The sequence below is a fragment of the Notolabrus celidotus genome, chromosome 3, assembly GCF_009762535.1.
Source record: "Notolabrus celidotus isolate fNotCel1 chromosome 3, fNotCel1.pri, whole genome shotgun sequence".
In the NCBI taxonomy this organism is placed as follows: domain Eukaryota; kingdom Metazoa; phylum Chordata; class Actinopteri; order Labriformes; family Labridae; genus Notolabrus; species Notolabrus celidotus.
The window spans coordinates 26601315-26626743 of NC_048274.1; the positions used below are offsets into that span (position 1 = coordinate 26601315).

The 25429-nt window shown below is 39.1% G+C and overlaps 1 protein-coding gene across 3 annotated transcripts; it reads left to right on the forward strand.

Moving 5' to 3' along the window:
- Positions 1-224: 224 nt before the first annotated feature.
- On the forward strand, positions 225-6509 carry isl2b (ISL LIM homeobox 2b). Of its 3 annotated transcripts, none has more exons than XM_034680489.1 (7): positions 225-505; positions 1482-1763; positions 2135-2324; positions 2705-2967; positions 4301-4599; positions 5350-5517; positions 5720-6509. In XM_034680489.1, exons 2-7 carry the CDS (start codon positions 1706-1708, stop codon positions 5834-5836), a joined length of 1095 nt encoding a protein of 364 aa, XP_034536380.1. In that variant the 5' UTR covers positions 225-505; positions 1482-1705; the 3' UTR covers positions 5837-6509. The 3 variants fall into 3 exon arrangements, with proteins under 3 accessions (XP_034536380.1, XP_034536382.1, XP_034536381.1); XM_034680491.1 differs by having other exon boundaries at positions 4304-4599; XM_034680490.1 differs by having other exon boundaries at positions 225-349; positions 786-1763.
- The last annotated feature ends 18920 nt before the right edge of the window (positions 6510-25429 follow it).

Consider the following 25429-nt stretch of genomic DNA (forward strand, 5'->3'; position numbering starts at 1 on the left):
TGAGGCACTTGAGGAACCCATACCTACACCACAGCTCGCGCCTTTCACTTACATTCAAGCCAGCTTGATGGAGAAAAAACACTCAGTTCATCCTAATTTGACCCCACGAAAGCACAGCTAAACTTACACCCTAACCTTGGTGTAAAATGGCGAACTTATTTTCAAATATTTCTGCTCAACATCCCCTGTAATTTAATTTAATTTAATTTAATTTAATTTTGTTAATTTCATCCATAACATGTTGAGAAAATGGAAGTGGTGAAAAACCATGGACAGTTTTAGACACGGTGTTTAATACAGAAAGTGTAGGCATCTAGTTTGGGACTTTATAGAAGATCGAATCACGGAGGTAAAGAAGTAATGTTTAAACAGACACACAGCAAACACTGGCATTGTGCAGCTGTGTGTTGTAGGCTATTTGCAGTTTTCAAGACTTCCCACTCAAACAGACCAATCCACTCAAAATAAATGCTTTTTTTTTTAAATCAACGAAATGTTCATACTTGTAAGTAAAATAAATACACCCTAATTGATACATAAAAAAAAGACTTAGGCTATATGATTTTACTAAATTTAAAGAAGTTCTTCAGTCGTATGCAACTGTCCTCTAAATGAATTTTGCTTTATGGTAGTATGGAGAATTATAAATGCACTTACTTTAATGCTAATTTGATAACAAACGATCTAATGCACATTTAGTTTAAATACAATCTACTATATGCTCATTGCCTTTATAAAACGAATCTCCTGTTCTGATGAGTGCAGTTCTGCTGTTTCTCCAACAGATGGCCTCGTTCTCGTGAAGATGAGTCCGGACGCGGAGAAATTGTCGTGTCTTTAGATCCTGCTGATTTTATGTCAAAAAGAAAGAAACAAATAATCAAAAAAACCAAACAAATAAGAAAAGATGTATACATGAAAAAATTAAAACTATCTGCAAGAATTAGGTTATTTGTCGTTCATATAAAAAAAAGGCAGCAATCTTCATCATTTCTGCCTCCAGGTCAACGAGCAACGTAACAACTTAAATCTGTCCTCAACAGATTTAATCACTTTCCCTTCATGATACAGAAATGTAGAGGTTGTGATTTAGGATTTAGATTTAGATTTATTTTAGAGCTAAGAGACTGATCAAAATAGATGTAATAAGGCTTACTGTATGTGATATAAAAATCAGATCAGATAAGTAATCTCTGACCTGTGGAGCATGGTTCATAGATTTTGATATTGACCAAATATATCAAAATTATTTTCCTTTCAGTTCTCAGCTATTAATTAATGGTGTGACAAAGTTTTATCTACTTGAACCCCAAAAATATTGTATTTTTATGATTAACACTTACATGCAGGTTTCCCACGTTTTAATGTCACAGTTTTTAATATTATCGTGTCATTGTGTGCATCTCTGACAGTTTTTTAAAACATACACACAAAAAGTATAAATATTTGTTCTCCACCTTTTTAGACATCAAACTGTACAGAATTTATGTTTTTACAGTTTGAGAGAGGGAGCGCTGCTGTAGGCCGATTGGAGAGTCCGGTGTTGACGTCATGACGTCAGGTCAGCAGCGTGTGGGACCCTGCAGACTCCTCGCCCGCCCCCCCGAAGTCCGGAGAGACACACGTTATCAGGGAGGCAGCAGAAGGGCCAGTCATCTGCTCACATCTTTTCTGCATCGACCACAATCCCCTTCATCCTTCCTGTATGGTGGATATTATTTTCAGCTCTTCTTTCTTGGGTGATATGGGGGATCATTCCAAAAGTAAGTCACAGAAACTGCACCGTGGACTTTTGAGTGACAGATTTGGTTTTCGTCGCAGTGGCACTATGGGCTATACGTGATGTAGAGCAGTGCAGCAACTGCTTCAGTCGTTTTCTTAATAATGCAATTATCTAAGTAGTTATGTGTTTTGGATGCGTTTCTTCAAAGTAAAACTATTTGGTGTTTTTTGAATTGTGGCAAAAGTCTTTATCTGTTACATAAGAGCAAGACTTGTGCACTCTGCAGAGAAGAAGAGTCACTGCAAAACTGAGACAAAGCTACATGCTGTATTTTAATATCTATAAAACAGGGTTCATGCTTAACGAGTCTATGGTATTATGTTTGTTTTCAACGCTGTGATGTTTTTGCAGAGAAGCCAGGATTCGCGATGTGTGTCGGATGTGGAAGCCAGATCCATGACCAGTACATACTGAGAGTGTCTCCCGACTTGGAGTGGCATGCAGCCTGCCTTAAGTGTGCGGAGTGCAGCCAGTACCTGGACGAGACCTGCACTTGTTTCGTCCGGGACGGAAAAACGTATTGCAAAAGAGATTATGTAAGGTAGGAGCTTGGAAATATTGTCCTTAAACTCTGAATCACGTTTACATTTTAGAATGTATGAATGAAGCATAAATGAAACGATTTAAAATGGCCAAACTAACGCCCGATAACCTTAAAGATGTAGTTTTTCCATTGAAAGAAATGTGAAAAAAAAAAAGTAAAGTAGAAATAAATATTTTGTGTACTGTGTTTTGTGGTCCATAAATTACAAAAAAAAAAAAAAGACAAGGTTTTAAATCCGTTTGAATAAAATTTAAAAGTAGACCTAGATAATTTAAAACGTATAAATTTGTCTCTTTACGCAGCTTGAAGTTTAATTTGAAATTTGTTTAAGTCTTTTAAAATGTTTAAGTCTTGCACTTTTTGCCATTTTTCTCTAGGTTATTTGGAATAAAATGTGCAAAATGCAACCTGGGATTCAGCAGCAGCGATCTGGTGATGAGAGCCCGGGATAACGTGTATCACATCGAGTGTTTCCGTTGCTCGGTGTGCAGCCGGCAGCTGCTGCCGGGAGACGAGTTCTCTCTGCGGGAAGACGAGCTGCTGTGTCGGGCGGACCACAGCCTGCTGCTGGAGAGGAGCTCGGCAGGAAGCCCTCTGAGCCCCGGACACCTCCACCCCAACAGACCGCTGCACCTGGCAGGTCCGCTCAACATCATTATTATCAATACTTTTATTAATATTATTAGTATTATTATTGGATATTTACGACAGGTGGTAGTTATTCTAGTATCAACAGAAGTTTGTAAAATCTGAAGGTTGTTGCTAAATAACAGCCTCTCATTTAAAAACTAGCATAACTACAGTTCCACAAATGAAAGGCAAAAATAAATCCAACAATTTTTGAATAACAATTTTTAACACTAAAATAACTGATAGGTTAAATGTTTTTCTGTTTGAATTATCTTTATTTAAATCAGTGTAACTTTTTTACATGTAGTAACTTTCCAGTTCAGTGTGTGTGTGTGTGTGTGTGTGTGTGTGTGTGTGTGTGTGTGTGTGTGTTACTGTGTTTGTGTGTGTGTAAGGTGTGTGCTGCCACCTCTCTTTCGACTTAATTTCATAATTGATCCCATTAGCGTTAACCTGCTCTGTTACCATTATCTGAATAATCTGGTAGGCCTATTTGAGTCGCGACTGTGTATGAGTAAGTGTGTGTATGTTTGTGTGTGTGTGTGTGTGTGTGTGTGTGTGTGTGTGTGTGTGTGTGTGTGTGTGTGTGTGTGTGTGAGAGAGAGAGAGAGAGAGAGAGAGAGAGAGAGAGAGTGTGTGTGTGTGTGTGTGTGTGTGTGTGTGTGTGTGTGTGCGTATGCTCATCTGTGTGCTCAGGGCTGTCATCCTGCCAAGAGAAAGAGAACAAAGCAAATGTGTGAATAATGTTCCTGTTTAAATCGTTCAATTCAAAATAAGTCACAGAGCTGAGTGAGAGGATACAGGCCTGCAGCGGAGACAGGCACGACTTCATTTTTCATCTGCTCCTTTTGAAATGTAATGGAGTTTACAGTAGGCCTATAGATAGGAGGAAAATGGGAAATGGAGGCCTACCTCCTATTTGCCAGAGATATAGTCAAGGGTTATAGTAATCTGTGAACAAACACAGACATGCGTCAGATTGGTGGTCTACAAAACACTTAATCCTAGGTTTAGGAATACGACTTTTACGCAGCTGGCAGTGAGGGCTTCGTCCCTCTTTCCATGGAGGATGTGATTTAAATTAATTATTTGTCACTTAAAAAAGCTACTCAAGAATGTCAATCGTTCTTTATCTCTTGAACGATCTGAAGAAATTATAGGCCTTTCATCCTCTTCTTCTATTTGAGCGTTAAATGGGTGAAAAAACACACACAAAATAACATTAAAAAGCAGAACAATGCAGGTACACTGAAATTGGTTGCAGAAGTATCAACACAGAAGTCTTTCTGAGGCCTCTGTGACACTTTCTGACGGTGCTTTCCTGTCCTCCCTGTCGCCCTCAGCAGACCCGGTGTCGGTGCGGCAGGCTCCGCATCGGAACCACACGCACAAGCAGTCTGAGAAGACGACACGAGTCCGGACGGTACTGAACGAGAAGCAGCTGCACACCCTGCGGACCTGCTACAACGCCAACCCGCGGCCGGACGCGCTGATGAAGGAGCAGCTGGTTGAGATGACCGGCCTGAGCCCCCGGGTCATCCGGGTCTGGTTCCAGAACAAGCGCTGCAAAGACAAGAAGAAGTCGATCCTGATGAAGCAGCTCCAGCAGCAGCATCACAGTGATAAGACTGTAAGCATCTTCGTAAGTTTGACCACTTGATTTCTTTCAACGATTATGTACTTTTCATGTTTTTTGCTGTCTGCTTTTAATTGTAATTTGAATCATAAACATCTGGAATCATCTAACTCAGTAATGTTCCTATTTGAGTGCTGGCGTAAATCTTTGAAAATCTGGTGAAAACATATGCAAGCCACAAGATCTTAACTAATACCTCTATATATATTTTTTTATTAAAAACATCATGTATTCTATTTTTCTTCTTTGTGATAAATTCTATTTCAGATCTCCCTTTACTTCTAGCCACATTTCTCCTTCCTCGTCTGTACTTTTTACATTACTTACACAAAGACAAATTGAAACCGTTCCAGTTGGCTCTGATGTTGTTCTGTATTCAAACTTTACGTCAATGAATAATGAATCAACTGCTTTGGCTTCAGTTGCTTGACCTGGAAGGTAAAAACATCTACTGCAGGAAGACTTGGCCTGCATCTGAGACCATAGTTTGATTGCAGAGTTTGCTCGTTGCCCAAGAGAAAGCATTTGAGGAAGAAGCTGTCTCAATCATCCCAACTCTAGCAATTAATTTTAATGTCACATACCAAATTTCATTTGATTTGCGAGAGGTGTTTAAAAAGCTTAAAGGAAGCTTCTCATCAGTGTCTTATCAGTGTCCACTCAAGTATGACTTTAAGGTGATGATGCTATTTTGCTGGATGAAGAAAAAATGATGCCAACGTGGTTTATTTTTCTTCTCTAAAATTCTGTCTTCAGAACCTGCAGGGCCTCACGGGGACACCTCTTGTAGCGGGGAGTCCTATCCGACATGAGAGCAGCGTGCAGGGGAACCCCGTGGAGGTTCAGACCTACCAGCCTCCATGGAAAGCACTGAGTGAATTCGCCCTGCAGAGTGATCTGGACCAGCCCGCCTTCCAACAACTGGTGCGTGTGTGCGTGCGTGCGTGCGTAGCTGTCTATCTATCTATCTATCTATCTATCTATCTATCTATCTATCTATCTATCTATCTATCTATCTATCTATCTATCTATCTATCTATCTATCCTGTCTGTCTGTCTGTCTGTCTGTCTGTCTGTCTGTCTAATATTACGCACGCTCTTACGCATTGTTTTCCTGTCTGTTCAGGTATCTTTCTCTGAATCGGGCTCTCTCGGGAACTCTTCGGGCAGCGACGTGACTTCTTTGTCCTCTCAGTTACCGGACACCCCCAACAGTATGGTACCCAGCCCGGTGGAGACGTGAAACGGGGCCCTCCAGACCTCCCGGGTCCCCCTTTTCTCCTGCAGGGACATTTGCAGCATGATCCCGGTCCCCTGCATGTGACCAGCTCATCATCACCAACTACAGCGGAGTTTTTTTTTTATTAATATTATTTTACTTCCTGAGATGGAACAGAAGAAAGAAGCGATGGACTCCTGTTTTTTTCTTCCTTTTTATGGAGCTTTCATCGACAAAAACTGAGCAGAACAATTGTTGCATGACTTGATACGGAGATAGAAGATGTACAGAAGACCTCCTGATGGATATACTACAACAAATCTCCCCCTCTGATACAAAAAGGAGACATTTCCAAAGGACATTTCTGCGATTTCTTCATTGTGATCATATTGTGTCTCATTTTTTGATACATTTATTGCGTTGTGGAGTCCAGTTGACTCTTTGTCTTAAGGTCAGAGCATGATAATCTGCAAACTATTCGTGTTGTAAAATACTTTATCTTACGGGCAGGAAACAAGCTGTTTGAGCTCCTCGAACAAAAAAAGTAAATTATTGTTATATTATTTATTGTTAGGAAAGCGGTTCGTAAAGGGATTATTAACTGATAAAAAATAAAAAGATGAACACGTGATGCGTCTTGATGACCAATCTTTGTGCAGGCGATTTGTTATGCAGGCGCATTGGCGTTCTTATTTAATTGAATTGAATGGACATCCAGCTGTGGAAGAAGCAACATCTGTCCACCATTTTTGTAAGTGACTGCAAGGACCTAAGTGAATTTACAGTGTAAAACAAGTCAAAATCAACGAGGAGACATATTTTTCCCTCTCATGACAGTGGAGTCTTGTCTGATTCTGAAACGGGCACTATATTTGCGTTATTGCAGGCCGATTTAAAGACTCGTGTGTGCGCTTCTACCTAAATTAAGTTGGTCTGCCTGATTTGGAGCCTGCAGGTTCAGCTGTCTTATCTTCAGCCTCCATCTTCGGCGTTTCCCCCCTGGGTTATGTGTCAGGAATCGGCCAGTGGTCATTTACTATCTCGGGGGCAGAAATCTGCTGTAAATTGTGCTCAGTCCAGTTTCTCTGGTTGAGTCACAGGCCGGTCTAGACAGCGCGGAGGGATCGGCGACCTCTTATCTAGTCCTGGCATCACCTGCAAGCGATACACTGACTGAAGCCACAACAAACTAACCAAACATCCCCCTCTATATAGACACACACACACACACACACACACACACAGACATACACACACTCTCAGCAAAGCACTTCGTATGAGAGGGGAGCAGAGATCAGCTCGTAAAGGGTCACTTCTCCTGCTCGGTTTATTTTCCTTAAGTGAAATGCGTTATTGGGTTGGTTATTGCGCGCGGGTCAGTCGTCCTGACAGCTCAGGCTGAATGAGCTCTTGACATTTTGTGCAGGACCAAACAAGGCTGCTATGGATCAACTGAAAACCGTGTTTAAACATTGCTTTTTAAAAGTCTTACACTGGCTAACATTGTTTTAAGTTGGCTGTACTGTAGGACTGTATTTTATTGTTTACTGAGTTAAAGACTAAAATACTGAATACAATTTTCGTACACATTTTTATACGATTTTTGTAACAACTGGTTACAAATGGATCAATCCGCGCATTAATAAACAAACTTTCTGTATTGTAATAACAGGTAATAACTTCTAGAAATGGATGAAAGTGTTCTCATATTTGACCGTTTCTCTCTCTCTCTCTCTCTCTCTCTCTCTCTCTCTCTCTCTCTCTCCCTCTCTCTCTCTCTCTCTCTCTCTCTCTCAGAAAGGAGCATCTTTTTCTTAGTGTGCTGACAGCGTCTTGATCAGATGTTTGAATGACAAAAGACTGATAATAGATTTGTAATTGAGCTATTTCAAATAAGATAAGTAAACAATGTGAGCAGATTAAGATAACAGAGATAAGAGAAGAATAACAATGGCGTTTACAGACAAGAATGCAGGCCTATTAACTCTCACACAGCAGAAAATCATTGTGGGGCCATATATGTTTCCAAAACAGATCATTTCCAGCGTGGATACTGTATATAACTCGTCCCCCTGAGGTTTATACGGATTACATTCAAATGGATCACAACAATTATTTCTCTTTAATTGAATAAAAACGTCAGAATTTTAAAACAAAAATAAATGAAGAAAGCTGCAGAGAGCTGTCTCCAAAATAAGCGTAACATAGTCTTTTAAAATTACATTATGCGGAGAATTGTAACATCGTCATACATGTGGATGTATAAAAAATGAAAAATAATTAGAAAGAGAAGGTCTAATTATTTTAAAATTAACATTCTTCAAAACATAAAAGGAAAAAATGTATAGAGGAAAAATAAATTAAACAGACAAGTAAAGGAACAATTACGTACATTACGCAGGGACATTTATTTATTTACTATTGATCTTTTATTATTTTCTCTACAATGTCTTTGTCATTCCTGTTAGTCTGTGTTGCAGTCATAGTTCAGAGATCACTGCCTCTGACCGTCAGAAAGTGACGCCTGAGTACCTGTAAGCCACATGATCAGTGGGCGTCTCCCCTCAGTGCGTTAAACAAGAACCAAAATAAACACTGCTGATCCCGCGCGAGCAATCCCCACCCACTCTACACACACTCTCACACAGCCACGCGCTTGGCTGCAGTATCACTCATCGGATCACACATCTAACTTCAGCCCTGTGCAGATTTTTATTTAAAATAATTTGATGCATCGAATTTTAATTCTCACACATTTGTACCGGAACACACTGACAGTATATGGTTTCCCCCACATTGTGTCTGATTAACTCCGAGCTGTGTCCACATGTGTCATGTTGCCACAATGCAACCAGAAGCCGTCACAGGGAATGACACGCTATCATTAATGATTAAGAGGACGAGTCCATTTAAAGGTGTGATGTAATTCTCTAATTGGTGGAGGGGTGCTTGTAATTAGATCACCCAGCGAGCTCGCGATGGCTACAGCGCCGCCCACCACCACGAGTCGCTGATCAGTCACCAGCAGACACATATATAGAGCATGAACATCGACTGAAATAGCTACACAATGATTTTAATTTTGGTGTGTGTGTGCGTGTGTTTGTGCGCACGCGCTCGCGTGTTTGGGAAAAATAAACCGGATAGAAATGATATGGACACGTGAACAGCGCACCGCCAAATTTGTGTCTCTATATTCCAAGAAAAGGGATTATACCACATAATGTTTACATTAATTTGATGGGAATGTGATAGAGAATTAAACAGTTTAAATATATTTGTTTGGAATTTAAAATGCCAGCACGCATGATTTAAAGTAAAAAAAAACACACCCCTCTTTTAGAAAGCTTTTTTCATTCAGTCTATTTTGACTGTTCCAGGCGTAATTATATCTGACTTCCATCTCCATCATTCATTCCTGAACTTGACTCTAATGCCTTGTGTGAAATTTTCTCGTTAACGGGTGCAAAATGAGTGCAGTGTAATACAAAAGTCTTGCGTATCCTTTTAGAGTTCAGGTTTTACTGAAAATGAACCAGAGATTGTGTTTCTAAAATTAAGTTCACTTCGTTTTTATAAACTAAGTTTGTATAAATATTAGAAACACTTGTCTGTTTAAATGCATAGATTAATTATCTTTTTTTTCCTTTAAAAAATAAAAATAAAAATCGATCCAACTAAAGCTACGATTACTAAAGCCACGACGTAAAACAAAAAGGAAGATTTTGAAGAAACCATGACTAAGGTATGGCACTTAAATTCATGAAACACTGAAATATTGACAAAAAATGGGAAGAAAAAAACCATTTCGTTTTTACAAGGTATTTTATGATAGGAATTATGAAAACCAGCCCCTTACTCTAAAGCATGTGTATCTCACAGTCTGTGTTCAAGTGCCGGTTAAAAGTGCGTGCCAGCTTAGTAATACTTAACCATCTATTGTTTTGATTCAAATATGGGTTCACATTTTTTTCTTTCTCTTACAAAGCTTGAGCTTTTCATAGTTTAAATCCCAACAAGCAAAGCCATAGTGTGTAGCCATTGCATGAACAGAGGATGCCCTCAAATACCTTTCATACTTGAGTGGCATATTTAATGCATCTGAAAATGCATCTTATTTGTATAATTCTACCTCAAATCATTGTTGTACACATAGTGAAGAGCATGACTTTACCATTACATTTATTTTCAGTATATAAGTATAATTTCTGAGAGATTTAGTTTGATGTGTGTTCATTTTGAAAGAAGCCTCTAACATCAGCACTTATTACAGAATGTGATCATAATATTTATGCTTTCATTTACTTTCCTTTTTAACATTTTAGTCCCATCTTTAAGGAGGTTGATCCAAGTGTTATTTGCAGAAACAAAGGTTTGTGCATTTCCATCTCCAGTTATTAGAAAATTATACAGAGACAAAAACAGGATGTTTTTGGATAGCTCATTTTCAACCTGTCTATTTACCTCTTCTAATCCCTTTTGCACATGAAGAAAAAAAGTCCTTAGACCATTAACTCGGTATACTGACAATCATCGTGTGAAAATGAATGTGTGGGATTCTGTGGAGTCTCTGTGAAAGTTTCAGGTCCACTGTGACCTTGCTCCTCCTGTGGGGGCCACCAGCAGAGAAACTGCCGGGACCAACTTCAAGTCCAAAAGTCTCCTGGGAGATTTTTCTGACAGGCTGACTGAAGGCAGAGTCTGAACTGGGAGCTTTTTTTCTGCCAGAGGAAAAAAACCTACAGTGTGCAGGGGGGTAAGAGAAAAGTGTGGCACTTGAGTAGAGACACAACAAAGACTAGGCTGAGGGTCTCAATAGCTTATGTTAAAGTTAATCATAAAGCATGACATGGATGCGGAAAATAAAGCTGTCTGTGGTGTTAGCATGCCATTGCATTTCCACCCAGGGCAGTGATTCCGAAAATGTCTTAATTATTTTTATAATCCACACTTACAGTGCTTTAACTTCTGCACCAACACCATTCAGTGATGTACTGTGTGAGTGCAGTTTTCCACACCTCTTGTCAGGTGTTTTAAGGGGAAATTGAGCGCAATTTATTTCAGATGGCTAATGGCCGATTGAACAACTTGTGTCAAGACTTGAATCTTCTCTACTCTTAGGTTACACTGATAATGAAAGGGTAGTGTCAACATATGTGTCCTGTACCGAGCTACTTGTGTACTATCAATCCTGCGGAATGAATGCTGCTTTTATGGGAAGCTCACACATGAGAAAACATCCTAACAGTATCCTTTAAACGCTAAAAAACACAGAGCCAGACCATGGAGGTAGTTTAGAAAAACACATTTAGAAAACATAAATATTGAATTGTTTTGAAACCAATTAAAGCAAAATCAAAGAAAAAGACAAGACAGAAATAACACTCAGATAAACAACACTCACTAGTCAAATAACACTCAAAAAAGAACACAACCTAAAAAACTCACCCTAAAATAACAATCTCTATAAAGAACAACACTCAAAAAACAGCAACCTAAAAAGATAAAACACCTGCAAAAATGGGAAAACAACAACAAAAACCCACCAATAAAGAACAACACCCAAAATGATTAAAAAACACCAATGTCTGGTAAAAGATCGACACACTCAATTAAAACAACACTCTCAAAAAGAAGAATACTCTTGAAAGACCCCCCCCCCCCCCCCCCCCCCCAAAAAAAAGTAAACACTCTCAAGAATTTACTTTAAGTAAACAACACCCTCAAAAAAAAGATGAAACCCCCAAAACCCATAACAACACCCTCCAAGATATAAAAACACCTTAAAAAATAACAGCACCCTGTACTATGATACTATGATAAGTTACAATTGTACTCTAAATGATGGATACTTAATACAATAAAAATAAATGAATAACAATGCACTGAAAAAGAAAATAATTTGCAAAAGAACATAACCTGACCCAAGAACAGCTTTCTCCAAAGGAACAACAGCCTCAGAAAAAAATCAACATCCCAAAAATAGAACAACATCCTAAAAAATAAAAACAATGCTCTTAAAAAAACAGCACCCTCCAAAAAGCAACTCCATGAACACCTGAAGAAATTGATAAACACCCTGAGAAACAACACCCTAAATATCAGAACAACCCCTTGAAAAAACGATATTAAATAATAAGAACAACACCCTATACAATTCAACACCTCAAAAAATAAACAATATAGAAAAGAACAAAAAACAAACAAATACACAACATATTTAAAAAAGAACCATACCCTTAAATTACAACAAGGTAGAGATAAGAGTCAAGTGATTTAAACTGAGTAAAGGTTCAGTTCCTGCATGCCCTGCTTTCCCAGTGCACTTAAGGTGAACTCATGGGGAGGAAATTGCAACACTTGTAATTTGCTTGCTGTATTACACAACAAAAGCGAAGTGTGTATCAAAGTATCTGTGTGTTCACATTTGTTCAGGCAACAGTTTCTGGTTATGTTGCTTCCGCCATGTGCATGTGTGGGTCTGCAGGGATGTTGAGGAGACCTTAGGCTCACCTGGAACACACACATAGAGCTTCAGTCAGCCTCTCTGGTCCCTGCTGCTGAGACAGTGTCAGAGCTCCATAAATCACAGCGCCCCACCCACGCATAAATCTGTTGCAAAAAAACAACACACCAACGCCCATTAGCAGGGGTAGAGGAAGGCCGGAGCCGCCCCACTCTACAATGACTTGCTATAAAACACAACAAGGGTTCACCTGTAGTTCCCCTCCCTTTTGCTCCTCCTCCTCCTCCTTCTTCTCCTTTAACAGGACCAAACTGTCATTACACGAAGGAGGAGGACAAACACGTGTCACAGGAAACAAACAATGAGACAACGAGTGTGACTCACATAAGATGAGAGCTGGCATCAAAAGGTTTCACTGGGAGACACCGTGGCATTCATCAGGGTCACATCGGTGTCAGTTCAGGAGTTCAAGAATGTTTTCAGGAAGTCTTTCTGTTTTAGATTTAGTGCCCAAGTTCAATTAACCTTCTGACTCGAGAGTTTGGATGGAGCAGAGACAAACTTTAATTATAGCATACAGAGCCGAAACTGAGATGTAAATACTGCTGATTTACTGCTCCTGTCAGATGAAACCACTGTGAGTCAATAGAGTCATCTCTTCACACAAGATAAGACGTCATTGTTGATGGATATTGTTAAAAACTCCCTGTTAAAAAAATACATGAGTTTCCTTGCTAGTTTGATTTGTGTGCTTTTATAAATGACTTGTTGTTATATGACTTGATATCTACCTGGTCATAGTTAATAAGTGACTGCAACGACCCCTAATCTCAGCATTATACTGATGCTATAGTTCAGAGGCCCATCTCTGTTTCCTCTTCTTCTGTGGTAATTTTTAAAAGACTTGTTTTAACCCATCCTCTCTACTTTTTTATACGGTTCCCCTTTTGTAGGAGGGTTTATTTTAGATGATTAATCAGCCCCTTAGTCCTCATAGTTTTGTGCATTATACACTATCTGTATAATGATTTCACCACCCTGTTATGGAAATGTAGTTGAATTGGGAGTCATTGCTGCTAGCTTAGGACAAAACAAACTAAACGTGTGTGTAAATGTGTGTTTGATTTTGTTAGTGTAGGAGCTGGAGCAGACAGTACAACATAGTTAACATAGAGGTTCTGTTTCACTGTGTGTTGGTTATAATAAGACGTGGCCAACAATGAAGCTGTTCAGGTGCTATTTTGAAAACACAGAAATAATGTTACCAGTTCAAGAAATGGTCCCAAACACACAAAGAGCAGCTCAAATGGCCCTTACTCAACGAGACATACAGAGAGTGAGATGAAAAAGAGAAAGAGGCTAAAAAAGTAAAGGGAGGGCTCTGCCTGCCAACTCCAGAGATCCCCTCGTCCCAAGGCGTCCCTGCCACTTTAAGAAATGAAGCAATATCATTAATGGAGGCCTCTGAGGGTTGACATCTTGCTCCGATTCACCAGTCCCCGTCCATCACACCATTACGGTGGGCCCAGCAGAATTAAAATCCAATCACTCCTCTGGCTAGTTTGATTAAGGAGGGCGACCACACAAAGAAGGGGCTCTGACCCATTGTTGCTTCTGCCAGGGAGTCCCCAGAGGCCAGAGCATGCTCCTGGTCCCAGCCAGCACCCAGACCAAGCCTGGAGCCTGTTGAAGCTTCACAATAACCCTGTGTGACACTCCTGTCTAATGTTGGAAGTTTTCTGAGGGTTTTCTGAATTTGTTGATTTATAGTTTTTAAACAGCAGTGGTTAGATATAAACTTGTAGAATATCACTCATTTTTTTTTATTATGCATGTCCTTTTCTCAGCCTAAACTTTGGCATGGTTCTGAGGATAGATGTACTAATTGGTGAAGACTTAAATAATGCAGCGATTACTGCAGAATGCCAAAGACTACTTACAAACAAAGATGGCACAACAGCTCCCCTGAAGTGAATCCAAAACTGACAGAGCTCCTCCTGCTGACTGGCCACAGGATAAAGCATGACTCCTCCATTTTAACAAAAGGAACGTGGGTCAAACTTTCCTGAAACATGGTTTCTGTCACAGCAGCTCATTCTTATCATGAATTATATGAGTTGATATTTCAGAGAAGTTTAGTTTTATTTGTTCACATTATTTGATTCTAAAAAGACAGGATGTGACACTGTTCATTTTGTTAAAGACAAAAACCTTTTTTTCCATAACGAAGATGAGACGATGATGATCACTGATCACTAATTATGAAAACCCTGACCAACGCATGTGTTTTTTTCGTTAACAAGATGATGACAAAACTAAAATGTTAGGGGTGGATTGTAGGACCTTCAAAGTCCCTCAGTTTGCATCTAATCTGCATTCATGCATCTTTCTCATTTTCATTGATGATTTTTTACCAGGTGTATGCCCATGACAAAGCCTTAACCAACTACTGAACAGGCATTTTCATCTGAATAACTGCCAAAATTGACATTGATGAGACATCATGATTGACCGCTGTGTTGACAAATGCCGCTCCTGCAGCATTCTTTACCAGATTAACAGTGTAGAGGTGGAACACTGGGTGTCAGTGTTATTAAACTTTACATAACCGTAAATTTAACACGGTTTATTTTGGCTTCACTTCTTAAAGGAGAGGAGATGGAGGCATGTTGTCCATATTGATATACAGTCAATGGATTATAAACACATGGTGCGCAGAGAATGACACCTCTTGTCTGCAGCTTTCATGTAGCGCAACCAACAAGTTTTGAATGGAATACCACCAAAGGTTGGTACAGAGATTCATGTTCCTGTCAGGATGAATTTTCAGCCACTTTAATGATGCCCTAACTCTTTCTTTTGTTTCATCAGATCAACATTTTAACAGTCCAGAAATTTAGATTCTGAACAACTATTTGCAAAACTCTTCACTAGTCTTAACTCTGTCATCTTTAATTTTCATGTCAGGGTGCTGACACATGAAAGAAAAATTGTGAACATGATAAATTTTTAAATTTCTGCCTTGCACCAACATGTTAGTGTTGTCATTTGTCATTATGAGTATTACATATTAGCCTGTCACTCAGATATGTTAAAAATGAGCGTAAAGCACTGCTGTGTTTGAATAATAATGTAACAGGCTTTTTGGACTACATGCATTGTTTAGTGGAATAAAAAGCCTTAGTTTATATATGGTATTATTTTTTACTTTTGTCTGTATATTGCCTGACTTTTGTTTGACAAAGACTATCTTGTTATTCTAACTTAAAATTTTAATTAATGAATTTTTTAAACAGATTAAACGTTTGAGTGTAAAACGTCCTTTTTTGTACTGTGCTTTCGTTAAACTGGTTCGGACCTGCACACTTCGGTGGCCTCTGACACACATTTAAAGACAACATTTCAGGACAATTTTTTGCGTCAAATTTTGCGCCATGTTTAAAAGGTACATCGGCCTCAGCAGCAATAACATCACTTTCCCATCACTTCAATACACATTGTCCTACTTAGTTTTCAACTCTCTGCTATATATCTGAGGCTACTGCTGTCCTACTGTGGGGTCACATTGGTCAGATTGTGTCTGGGAAACCACGGCAGCGTCGCAGGTTCAGATCCCAGAGAGCAGAGCTTAAACCAAATTAAAACCAGAGGGTTGGGGTGAACCTCCCCCAACACAGTGACATAAATTACAAGGATTTACAAGAATTTTAAAACACTTTTAACAATACTCCCCTTTTAATGTGCTCTCTGTTTAATAATGCACTTTAGGTTTAAAGAGCATGATAAACAAACCAATAATTCACTTTTTTATCATCTGCGGGTGAAGCCCTTCAGGACAGGGTTCTACAGCAGTGTTCAAAGGGTCTCCGATGGATCAAATGAGAGGCTGTCGCAAGATGTTTTGGACAACAGTGAGACTTAACTTGTGATCTTTTTGCTCTTTTGAGGATAAAAGTACACCAAGGTTCATCTTCCCAAGAGCTGGGAAACATTTAAAAGAGACAGTAACACTGAAAAAGAGTAAACAGCAGATTTTATGGCTGAGGTTATTTGGCCATGTTGTGGAATGAGGTAGAAAGAGACTTGGTTCATGTGGATGGCACAGTGGTTTTTCACCATAACAGGATGTGGCATGTTTATGTAAAAGAAGAGAATGTAATGAGTCATTGTTGATTGTAAATAGATGATAAATAATGACAGCAAAGAAAAGAGAAACTATATAAACACACAGCGTACAGTAAAAGTGAAATTGTTTTCATGGCTTGCAAAATCAAAGTCAGCAAGCCTCCTTTGCTCTTTGCGCACCCGTTTGCTGGTGTGTCAGCGAGGCCTGTCAGACTGAGATCTGGGAAAGCTCACAGTAGCTTCTGGCTTGAAGTTTTCAGAGTGTGAAGCTTCACAGGATAAGTCAATGATTCTCCCGGCTGCCAAAACAAATAAAAGACCTACAAGAGAAGGGTTTCATAAATCTGGAAACAATGAAATTCAAAGATTATTAATCTTTCAGCAGGTAATATGTCATAGTTTAAAAAAAATCATAACTGTCTTTTCACTGCAGCACTGTTGTCTTACATTTAGGATTTCTGGTGAATCAGAATAGAAGACAACTTACATCTGTATTAAAGTCAGGACACACACACACAAAGACTGACACACATGCCAGCTGTATGCTTGCACACACACTCTCCCTCACTCGCTATGACTCACATGCTTACTCCGACCCACTACCAGTCACCACAAATCACTGGACCATCTCATATAATCCTCCAGCAGCCTGTGCTGCAGCATTAAACATCCAAACAAATTGTCCTTCGTCAAGTGGCCACTGCAGGGAAACACATAAAGCAAAAAGCAGAGCCCCGAGCAGGGCTGTGGGCTTGGATGTGGAGCAGTGGCAGCCTCTGTATTACTCAGAGAAAACAGGATGATAATGTATTGACTGCTCTCAGTCTGTCAGCCTGCATCAAACTGCTGCTTGCTACTTTACAAAAAGAAGAAGAGATATTTCAGGGATAGCAGAGGCACTGTGGAGCCTCTGGATAAGACAAATAGGCATCTTTGCTTTTTTCCTCTGTCTCTCATCTTGCTGGTGGAGTGGTTTCTTGAGTTGAATGAAGTAAAGTCATAGTTGTTTAGTGGCTGTGCAGCAGAATGTTACAAATGGCTCTTTTTAGCACTGTGATAAAGCAGCCAAAACAGCATGTGAGGGTTGAAAGTTCCTATTGGCGACTCCCCAGAAGACTTTGAGTGTTTTAGCAAAGCTAGCAGTGTGGCTCCAGGGACAGCAATGTCTGTTGATCAGTGCAAAACTGTACATCAATGTCAGAAACGACACAAATGTCTCAACAAACATCAGCTGGATCTATGAATAATAAATTCTTATGATATTAATGATCCTCAAATTTTCATCTAACATCACAAAGAATTAAACATTTTTGTTTGAGGGCACATTTTCTCCAAATTTCATGATGAATTGCCATAAAATTTGGTGCAGATGTTCATGTCCTCGACAAGATGATTAAAATCACTTTGATGATCCCTTATCTTTTCATTCACTGCCATTTCCATCTCCACCATAAATAAAACTTCTTTAGTTTCATTACCAAACATCTGCAACACAGACAATCATACATCATTCATCAGCTCTCGAAAGGAAATTCAATCCATCATACAGTTGTGCAAAGGTTTATATTTTCTTCAGCAGCATTGTGATACTTTTTTTTATTGCGCAACATTCACAGGTTTTCAGAGGAAATGAAGTCTAAACACAGTGGAGAACAGAAAGACACACATTGCAATGAATCACTAGTCTTTCGTTTAAAAGTAATAACATGTTTTCCTCAAAGTGACTGGAACTATGTCATGTATTCTTATTGTTCTACTGATATTATCCCACATTTATAAAAACATTTCTTTATTGCTTTGGTCTCTTCATCAGTTCCACAAACCACCATTTGGAGCAAACAGGTAGGGGTCTTGTGTCATCCTGTTAGGATCACCCACTCACCATACATTATCTCGCCACGTACTAACAACTAAAATACAATCAAGTTGACTCTTATGGTTTAAAAATGATTATATGATTTAAAAATAATTTATTCCTGAAGCAGAAATTAGTCCCTCGGGGTCGTCTGTTCAGTGAATAAACATAAACTACCATTTTTATTCACAGTAAGGATGAATCACGAGTGTTTTTTCATTAGCATGCTTCTTAACAGGTGCCGAAAATAACAGCAGCCCATGTATATGGTTCTCTTCCTTGTAACTTTTACGTTGGCGTTTACTTTCTGAGGATGGATTTGATATGATGTGTGTGATTTAGTCGTCCCTGATCGTACTTTTGCGATTCAGAATTGTATGTAATTTAATGTAGCTAAGGGCTTTTGACCAATCACAATCAAGTATTTAACACAGTTGGTTGGTGAGTTAGGAAACAGGATTAAACTGTAATGTCTGAAAACAGTGCAAAAGAACAGGGCAGGCTTGACAATTCAGCTGTAAGTGGTAGAACTGCTGACTAAGCTAAGACTACAATAACAACTTTCCAGTCAACTTGTCATTTTGGTCAAGAAATTTTAGTTTTTATGAAAGAAGCATTTAAGGGCTAAGTGTATTTGTGCCAAATTTCTGAGAAAATGTAAAATAAAAGTTAAGGTTGGTTGTTCAAAATGTAGTTTTATAATTTCAAAAAACAATAAATGACTGTTTAACAAAGACATCCATCTACAAACAATTAAATTATAAAAATGTATAGGGCTCAGAAAAATATTTTAGCTTGTGACTTTGTGACTACAGCAATTCAACACAATTCAAAAGTTAAGAATAGTCTAACTTTGAACACGTTTTAATTTTTTTTATGTTAGTTAAGTGTGGCCAACTTAAAATCAAATGGAAAACAATTTCTCAAAATGAAAACATAGATAAGGAAGTAAATGGTAAAAGATAAACTAAATACTGGGTTTAGCTCAGCAGCAAAATGGTGAGCCGACTGTGCACCCATTCCGATTCTGACTCTTTGCCCAAAGCTGCAAGTTATTCCCTACTTTCTCTTTCAATCTTTATCAGCTGTCCTATCATCTGAATAAAGGCACAAAACCCCAGAATAACTTCAAAAAACAAAACAAAAGATAAGCTAAATAGCTTCAGTTCCTTGGTAGGGCACTGTGAACATCTTTAAACTTAGATCTGAGATATGTTGAGCAAATGACACCTTGACTGATATCAGCCCAAAAAGATTTCCTGAAACACACACACACACACAACCACACACACCAGATCTCCATCTTCCTCTCTAAGCACAGGCTGGTCGGGTTTCTGATAAGAGTGAAGGGTTAGGGTTAGGCTATATCTGTGAGATCTGAGAGATGCCGAAAGCTCTCGTGAAAAGGAAGCTCAGCTTAAGCTGCAGTGGAGACTTATCTTTACAGTTTCCTATACCACCTACTGACAGATCCTGAGACTGTGTAAATTCCTCTGCCCCCTGAAATTACTCCAGGCAGACAATGAGACGACACTCTGTGTACTGATGTGTACTATAACACAGAGAACAGAGGATATTTTACAAGGTATGTGGCAGACAAAGACAAACACAAGTTTCATGTGTTTCAAATTGTGTTTGAAAATGGACATCCCTTGAAGTAAACCAGTGAAGCGTGTTTCATGCCCTCCTTATGTGAGCTGTATGATTCAGCAAGGATACTTTTATCAACAACGATATATAACTTATTTTTGAACAGTCAAACAACTTTTCATTGAATTTTTTTTAAAGTGACACATTTTACTTTTAAATAGCCCAATAAAAAAAATCCCTGCTGTTTGTGTCTTCATCAGTGCCTTACCATTTTTCCCAGAGTATGATTCAATATGTGAGGAACACCAGGGTTGGAAACACTGAGTGATGTTATCGTAGAACTGATGGTGCATAAGTCACTCCAGAGACAGCTTTTTGTACTATTGGGAAGAGTTATTTATATCCGAGGAGCAGGGGGCATTTATCATCCCGAGTAGTGGTTCCCCTTCAAAGTTCTCCTTTTTTATGACGTGCATTATTTCTCGTGCACACACATAAACAAAGCCCGGGCTGCCGGCACTGAATCAGCAGACTGTGTCACTGTGTGGCCTCCAGGTCAGGCCAGCTTTCTTGTGCCGCCAGTGCTTACATTAGCATGTGAAAGGCTAAAGCTGTTCCAAATATTCCCTCTAAACATTTATCCTGCTCGGATCCTGCATGGAAAAGTTCCAGGGAGCAGGATGAATCTAGGATGCAATAGCAGGAGATAACTACTAATAACATTTTGTACTGATAAGCCAATTAACAAGAGGATGGATGGATAAATGTTAATCCTATGTGCAGAAATTAAGCATGTTTGCATGTTTCTATGATTTGGAGACATCTGAGTCAGTACTGAGATCTGAGTTGGATTTCAGCTAAATATTTTTGATATAAACATATGTATAAGTGTAGTTTAGCTCAGTAGTTTATATGTTTGCATTTGTTACTTTTTAATGTATTGAAACTTTATTCCACATGTTTTTCCAGAACAGCCTCCATCAGTGAAGTGGAGCCCGTCCATAATGTGGCGGGCAGGCAGGCAGGCAGGCAGGCAGGCACCAGGAGTCTGTGTTTACATTGGAAGTGCCTGGAAATGAATTTCCCCACACTAGTCTCATTTGTCTTATCAATCTGTAAATGTGTTGCCAGCATGTTTGAAACACATTTAAAACACGCAGAAAAGGATTTTTCATATTGCAAAATTTGCCCTCATTCCACTTTGTTTGCAACCAATGAGCAGCCAGAGGTGAAGAAACAGGCTGCGCTGCTGCACATTTTTTAAATTAGCAGAATGCGTCTACTGGGGGCAACCACGCCGGAGCATATAAATATTCAAAAGGCACATGTTGTATTCCCAGTCTGCTCATTCTGTTAACTTTTCCACACTGCGAGCAGAATCATCTGTCATTCACCCTAATTTAATCATCAGCCACTCTCATTCAATTATCCAATATAATATGCAAATGAGGCATACAATGGCCCGCTCATGCTAATTATGTACATCAGAATAATTAGATTGGATAGAAGTGGTGGAGGGGTACTGAACTATCATAAAATGGGGAGCAGATTCTTTGATTAAGGCTGCAAAAATTTTATTAGAATCTGTAATCTGCCCGTAAATTGTTGAATGGTGGCTTTGCACTGGGGGGACATTACTCTTATTGGAAAGCGCTCCCTGAAGACTTGCTCAGGGAAGCACAGGGGGATGTGGCTCATATCAAGGGCATATCCATGCTTAAACAGGTTTGCCTTTTATTATGGCAATGATCTTGGACTGTGAACAAGTTTTCTCAAAAGAAAGCAAACCATAGAGCTCTTAATAAACTAAAGAAACTGACTGACAGGACACAGCAGCCCTGGATCTGTTCTGTAACCACTTGCGGTATGAAATAAAAAAGTCTATTTCAAGCTACTGTGAGGAGGTTTGTGATGATTTTTGGCTTCCCCTGTGGACCAAGTGGTGTGCCTTTTCTCTTTGCTGTGTTTGTCCATACATGTGTAAGCAATGCCTTTTGACAGAAAGAACCTGAACATTATTTACACATTTCCAGACAGCAGTCGGCAGAACTAAATGATGTAAATCATGTGTACTGTGCCAAGGCGGCAGAGCATGCCTGGCAGCCAGTTAGACACAGAGAAACCTCAACCTTAATCCTCCTCTGCTCTGCTGTTGCATGCATGCAGGCACCGCTGCCTCCCCACAACAGAGCAGCCACGTCCAGCAGCACCTCACAAAACAGTCTGCCATGGGACACACAAAGGCTCACTGAGGACCAGCAGACAGCCAGCAGCAGGACCCTGCACGAGGTGCTGAAGCCACTGAAATATTTACAGAGGCGTGTTTTGTTGCTTTTGTGCTGAGTGATTGAGGAGTTGGGGGGGACCTCTGAGGCGGTCTACTTCCCCCGCTGACAGTCTATCTGGCCTCTTGGTTAAAAGGAAGTCCCTGGGAGAAAAGAAAAGAAAAGAAAACTATGTCTATATCTGTGAAAATATCAATATTTGTCTCTTTATGTCTAACTTTGTAAATGTTTATAAGAGTAAATAAATGTGCATGGGTGTTTGAAGTTTAAAGCTGTTTGATAAGGAAGATTGAACCTCGTATAATCCATCATTCTCTGAGCAGAGAGACAACAACACCTCTGGTGAATCCTGCTCCAGTCAGACAGTATTTGTTAAACATGTCAGGGTGACAGAACAGCAGCAGGTCAGGAGCATGTAGATTAAAGTGGGAGTGAGTTTGAGTGAGGATGTAGAGATGTGTAAACTGACACATGACACATACGCAGCAGAGATGGGCTGTCTGCTATCTCTTCCTTTACTAATATATCGACAGTAAATGCATGCAGGAGAGAGGCCATTGTTTACTTTGAGAGTCATCTTTGCTCTACATGATATACGTGTATAGAGCCTGTGTGAAACTTTGATGTCATATGAACAAATGCAGAGTCTAGTCCAATTTTCCAGTGTTTTGGAGTTATTCCCATTTCACATAATTTTAACTATGAGCTGGTTCTGTTCAACAGTTCATGCATGAAAATATTTATATACATAAGTATGTACATAAAGTCCTGATGACTAGAGCTCTTAGATTTAGCTTTGCTTCAGAGATTTTGTTTGCTCTAGGCTAGCACAATAACTGTAAAGGTCAGATGGTATGTTTCATTTTGTTACATTGATTGTCACAGTGTTATATTATATATGAATTTATTCTGCTTTGAAGGTTGATTAGAATAATTGTTGTGTTTTTCCTATCTGTAGTAGTCTGAATTAACCAAGTTACAAATTTGGTCATGGAAAAATCTAGAAATAACGAATAAGCATGAACTTTTTAATTTCAAAATAACTATTTAAAAGTAAGCAGAGATTAAAATTGAGCACAGACTTGCTTTACAACTTCAGCAGTTGAATATGAAAATGCCTTTTACTGCTAAACTCTCCTCAGACATCATTCTGCACAATGAGGGTCAAACATTCAAGAGAAGCAAAGGACCTGTGTTCATTGGGGGTTTTTGCACTGACAGTGCCTATTTTCTGTCCTCTCAGTTCAAAATTGTTCAACTTTGGAACACAGCTCTGCTCACTACTTGTAATCACTAACAACTTTTATAACCTACTGACAGTAAGCATTGATTAGAAGCACTCTAACAACGAGGTTGTGGGTGATGCCAGATGCCAGCACAACATTGTGCTAATGGACACAGGCCCGAAGGCTAATTCATCTTTGTGTTAAAGGGGTCTATAAATGACATTGCCTAAAACAAATACACATTTCTGTATTTTGTAGAACATAACAGTGATACCAGTCATTTCAGAATTTGTAGGTATATGAGTGGTGTTTGTGTCTATCCTGACATTTCACTTAACTTAATAACTTTGGAGATTCCATTTTGTGTTGTTGTTTTTTTCTGACATACAGTGCTTTGTGATCAGCTCTTTCACCAAAGGACTAACTGATGAATAAAAGGAATTGTCTCTAGCTATTTCACAGTGTAGCAGCTCTGTAAACACACATTGTTATGCGACGTCCTAGACATCCTCATCCAGACAACGTAACATTTAGTAACCCACCAGGAATTAGTCCACTCTGATCCGAATGTTTATGTAGCGCTCTACAGACTTTAACAATTCAGACATGTTTACCACAGTCACCTTGATGACTTCAGTAGTCAGCATTAGTCAGAGAAGTTGTGTGAAGGGTAAAACTACCATCTAGCTAAGACATTTGCCAAATTAAAGCTAGTTCACTGTATATTTTTTGCCCTATGTTTGAAAATCAAAAAAAGTTGATAAGAAGATAACAGTCACAGCAGGGAGGAAATCACGCCACATTACCTCAGATATAATCACAGTGAAACAGTGATTATCTGCAACTTCTCATCCCTTGTTCCTCCTTTTGTTTGTTTCTGGTTCAGTGTCTATCTCTTGGCTTCCTACCTTTATCTTCTAAAAGTGAACTTTTCATGATAGAGCTTGTTTGAAGAGTTTTTAAAAGGCCGATTGAAGCATCGAAGTACCAAAGCGCATTAAAGAATACACATACCCACATTGTTTCTTGGGAAAAAACAACAGTTAAGTGAATACATGAAAGCAGCAGGTTGACTTAGCTTGACTGGTTCATTAACAATGCTATCTCCCACCCCTGTCCTGCCTGTCCCCATGATGGATTAACAAGGGTCAAAGGTCACACCAGTTTGTCCTCGCAGAGGAAACGTTCTTTCCTAATGACAGTTTAGAGGTACAATAAGAAATCTCCCTGTGCTAACTGCACATCAGGTGGAAACTTTTTGAGCTGATGTGGTTTCTGGTGTGGGACTCATCAAAATGCATGTTGATAAGAATAAATCAACCATTGATAAATTAGCAGCTGTGTATCAGTATTAGTGTTAGGACAGGTTCATCACCAAATATAATGTTTGTGATTTTGGTATGAGTATAGATAATTTGTCGTTCTGATATGTGTCTCTACAGTAAAATGTGTAATTTACAATGTGTTTTTTCCCAATCCTAACATAGGTTGTTTTTGTGAACCAATTTGACAAAATATTTTAGAATGATTGACATTTTTTACCTTTTGGTCATAGCATTGATCTTTGACTGTTAACTTATAGGGTTAGCCATAACTTAGTAATATCATAAGGGCTGTTTTTATTGAAAATACTTTTTTAGAGGCATCAGTAATGCCAATTTTGGAAACCATCAGCAATTGTATCATGATGATAAACGCCTCTGGGAATGATGGCAAACTGTTCTGCATTTCTGGTACAGCTAACAAAACTTCCTGCATTGTTTGCTGTCAAGTTAGCAACTTGAGAAGCAACTTTATGTTCATATCAAAAGCATGGCAAAATTTGTCTGCAAAGTAAAACACCATAATTCCTTGGTGTATTAAATAGCATACGTTCATCTTTTTCTGGTAGGCCTCAGTTTCACTTTTAATTGTTGGTTAAACAGAAGATTCACTGTGGCTGAACCAAAAAATAAACACTTACGGTTTATAATTTTGCCGGAATAACAACATCTTGACACAGATTTGTACAAGCAAAAATACTTGCGTTTGCCAGGTCTGTCCTAAAGCGGAGAAAATATACCGCAACAT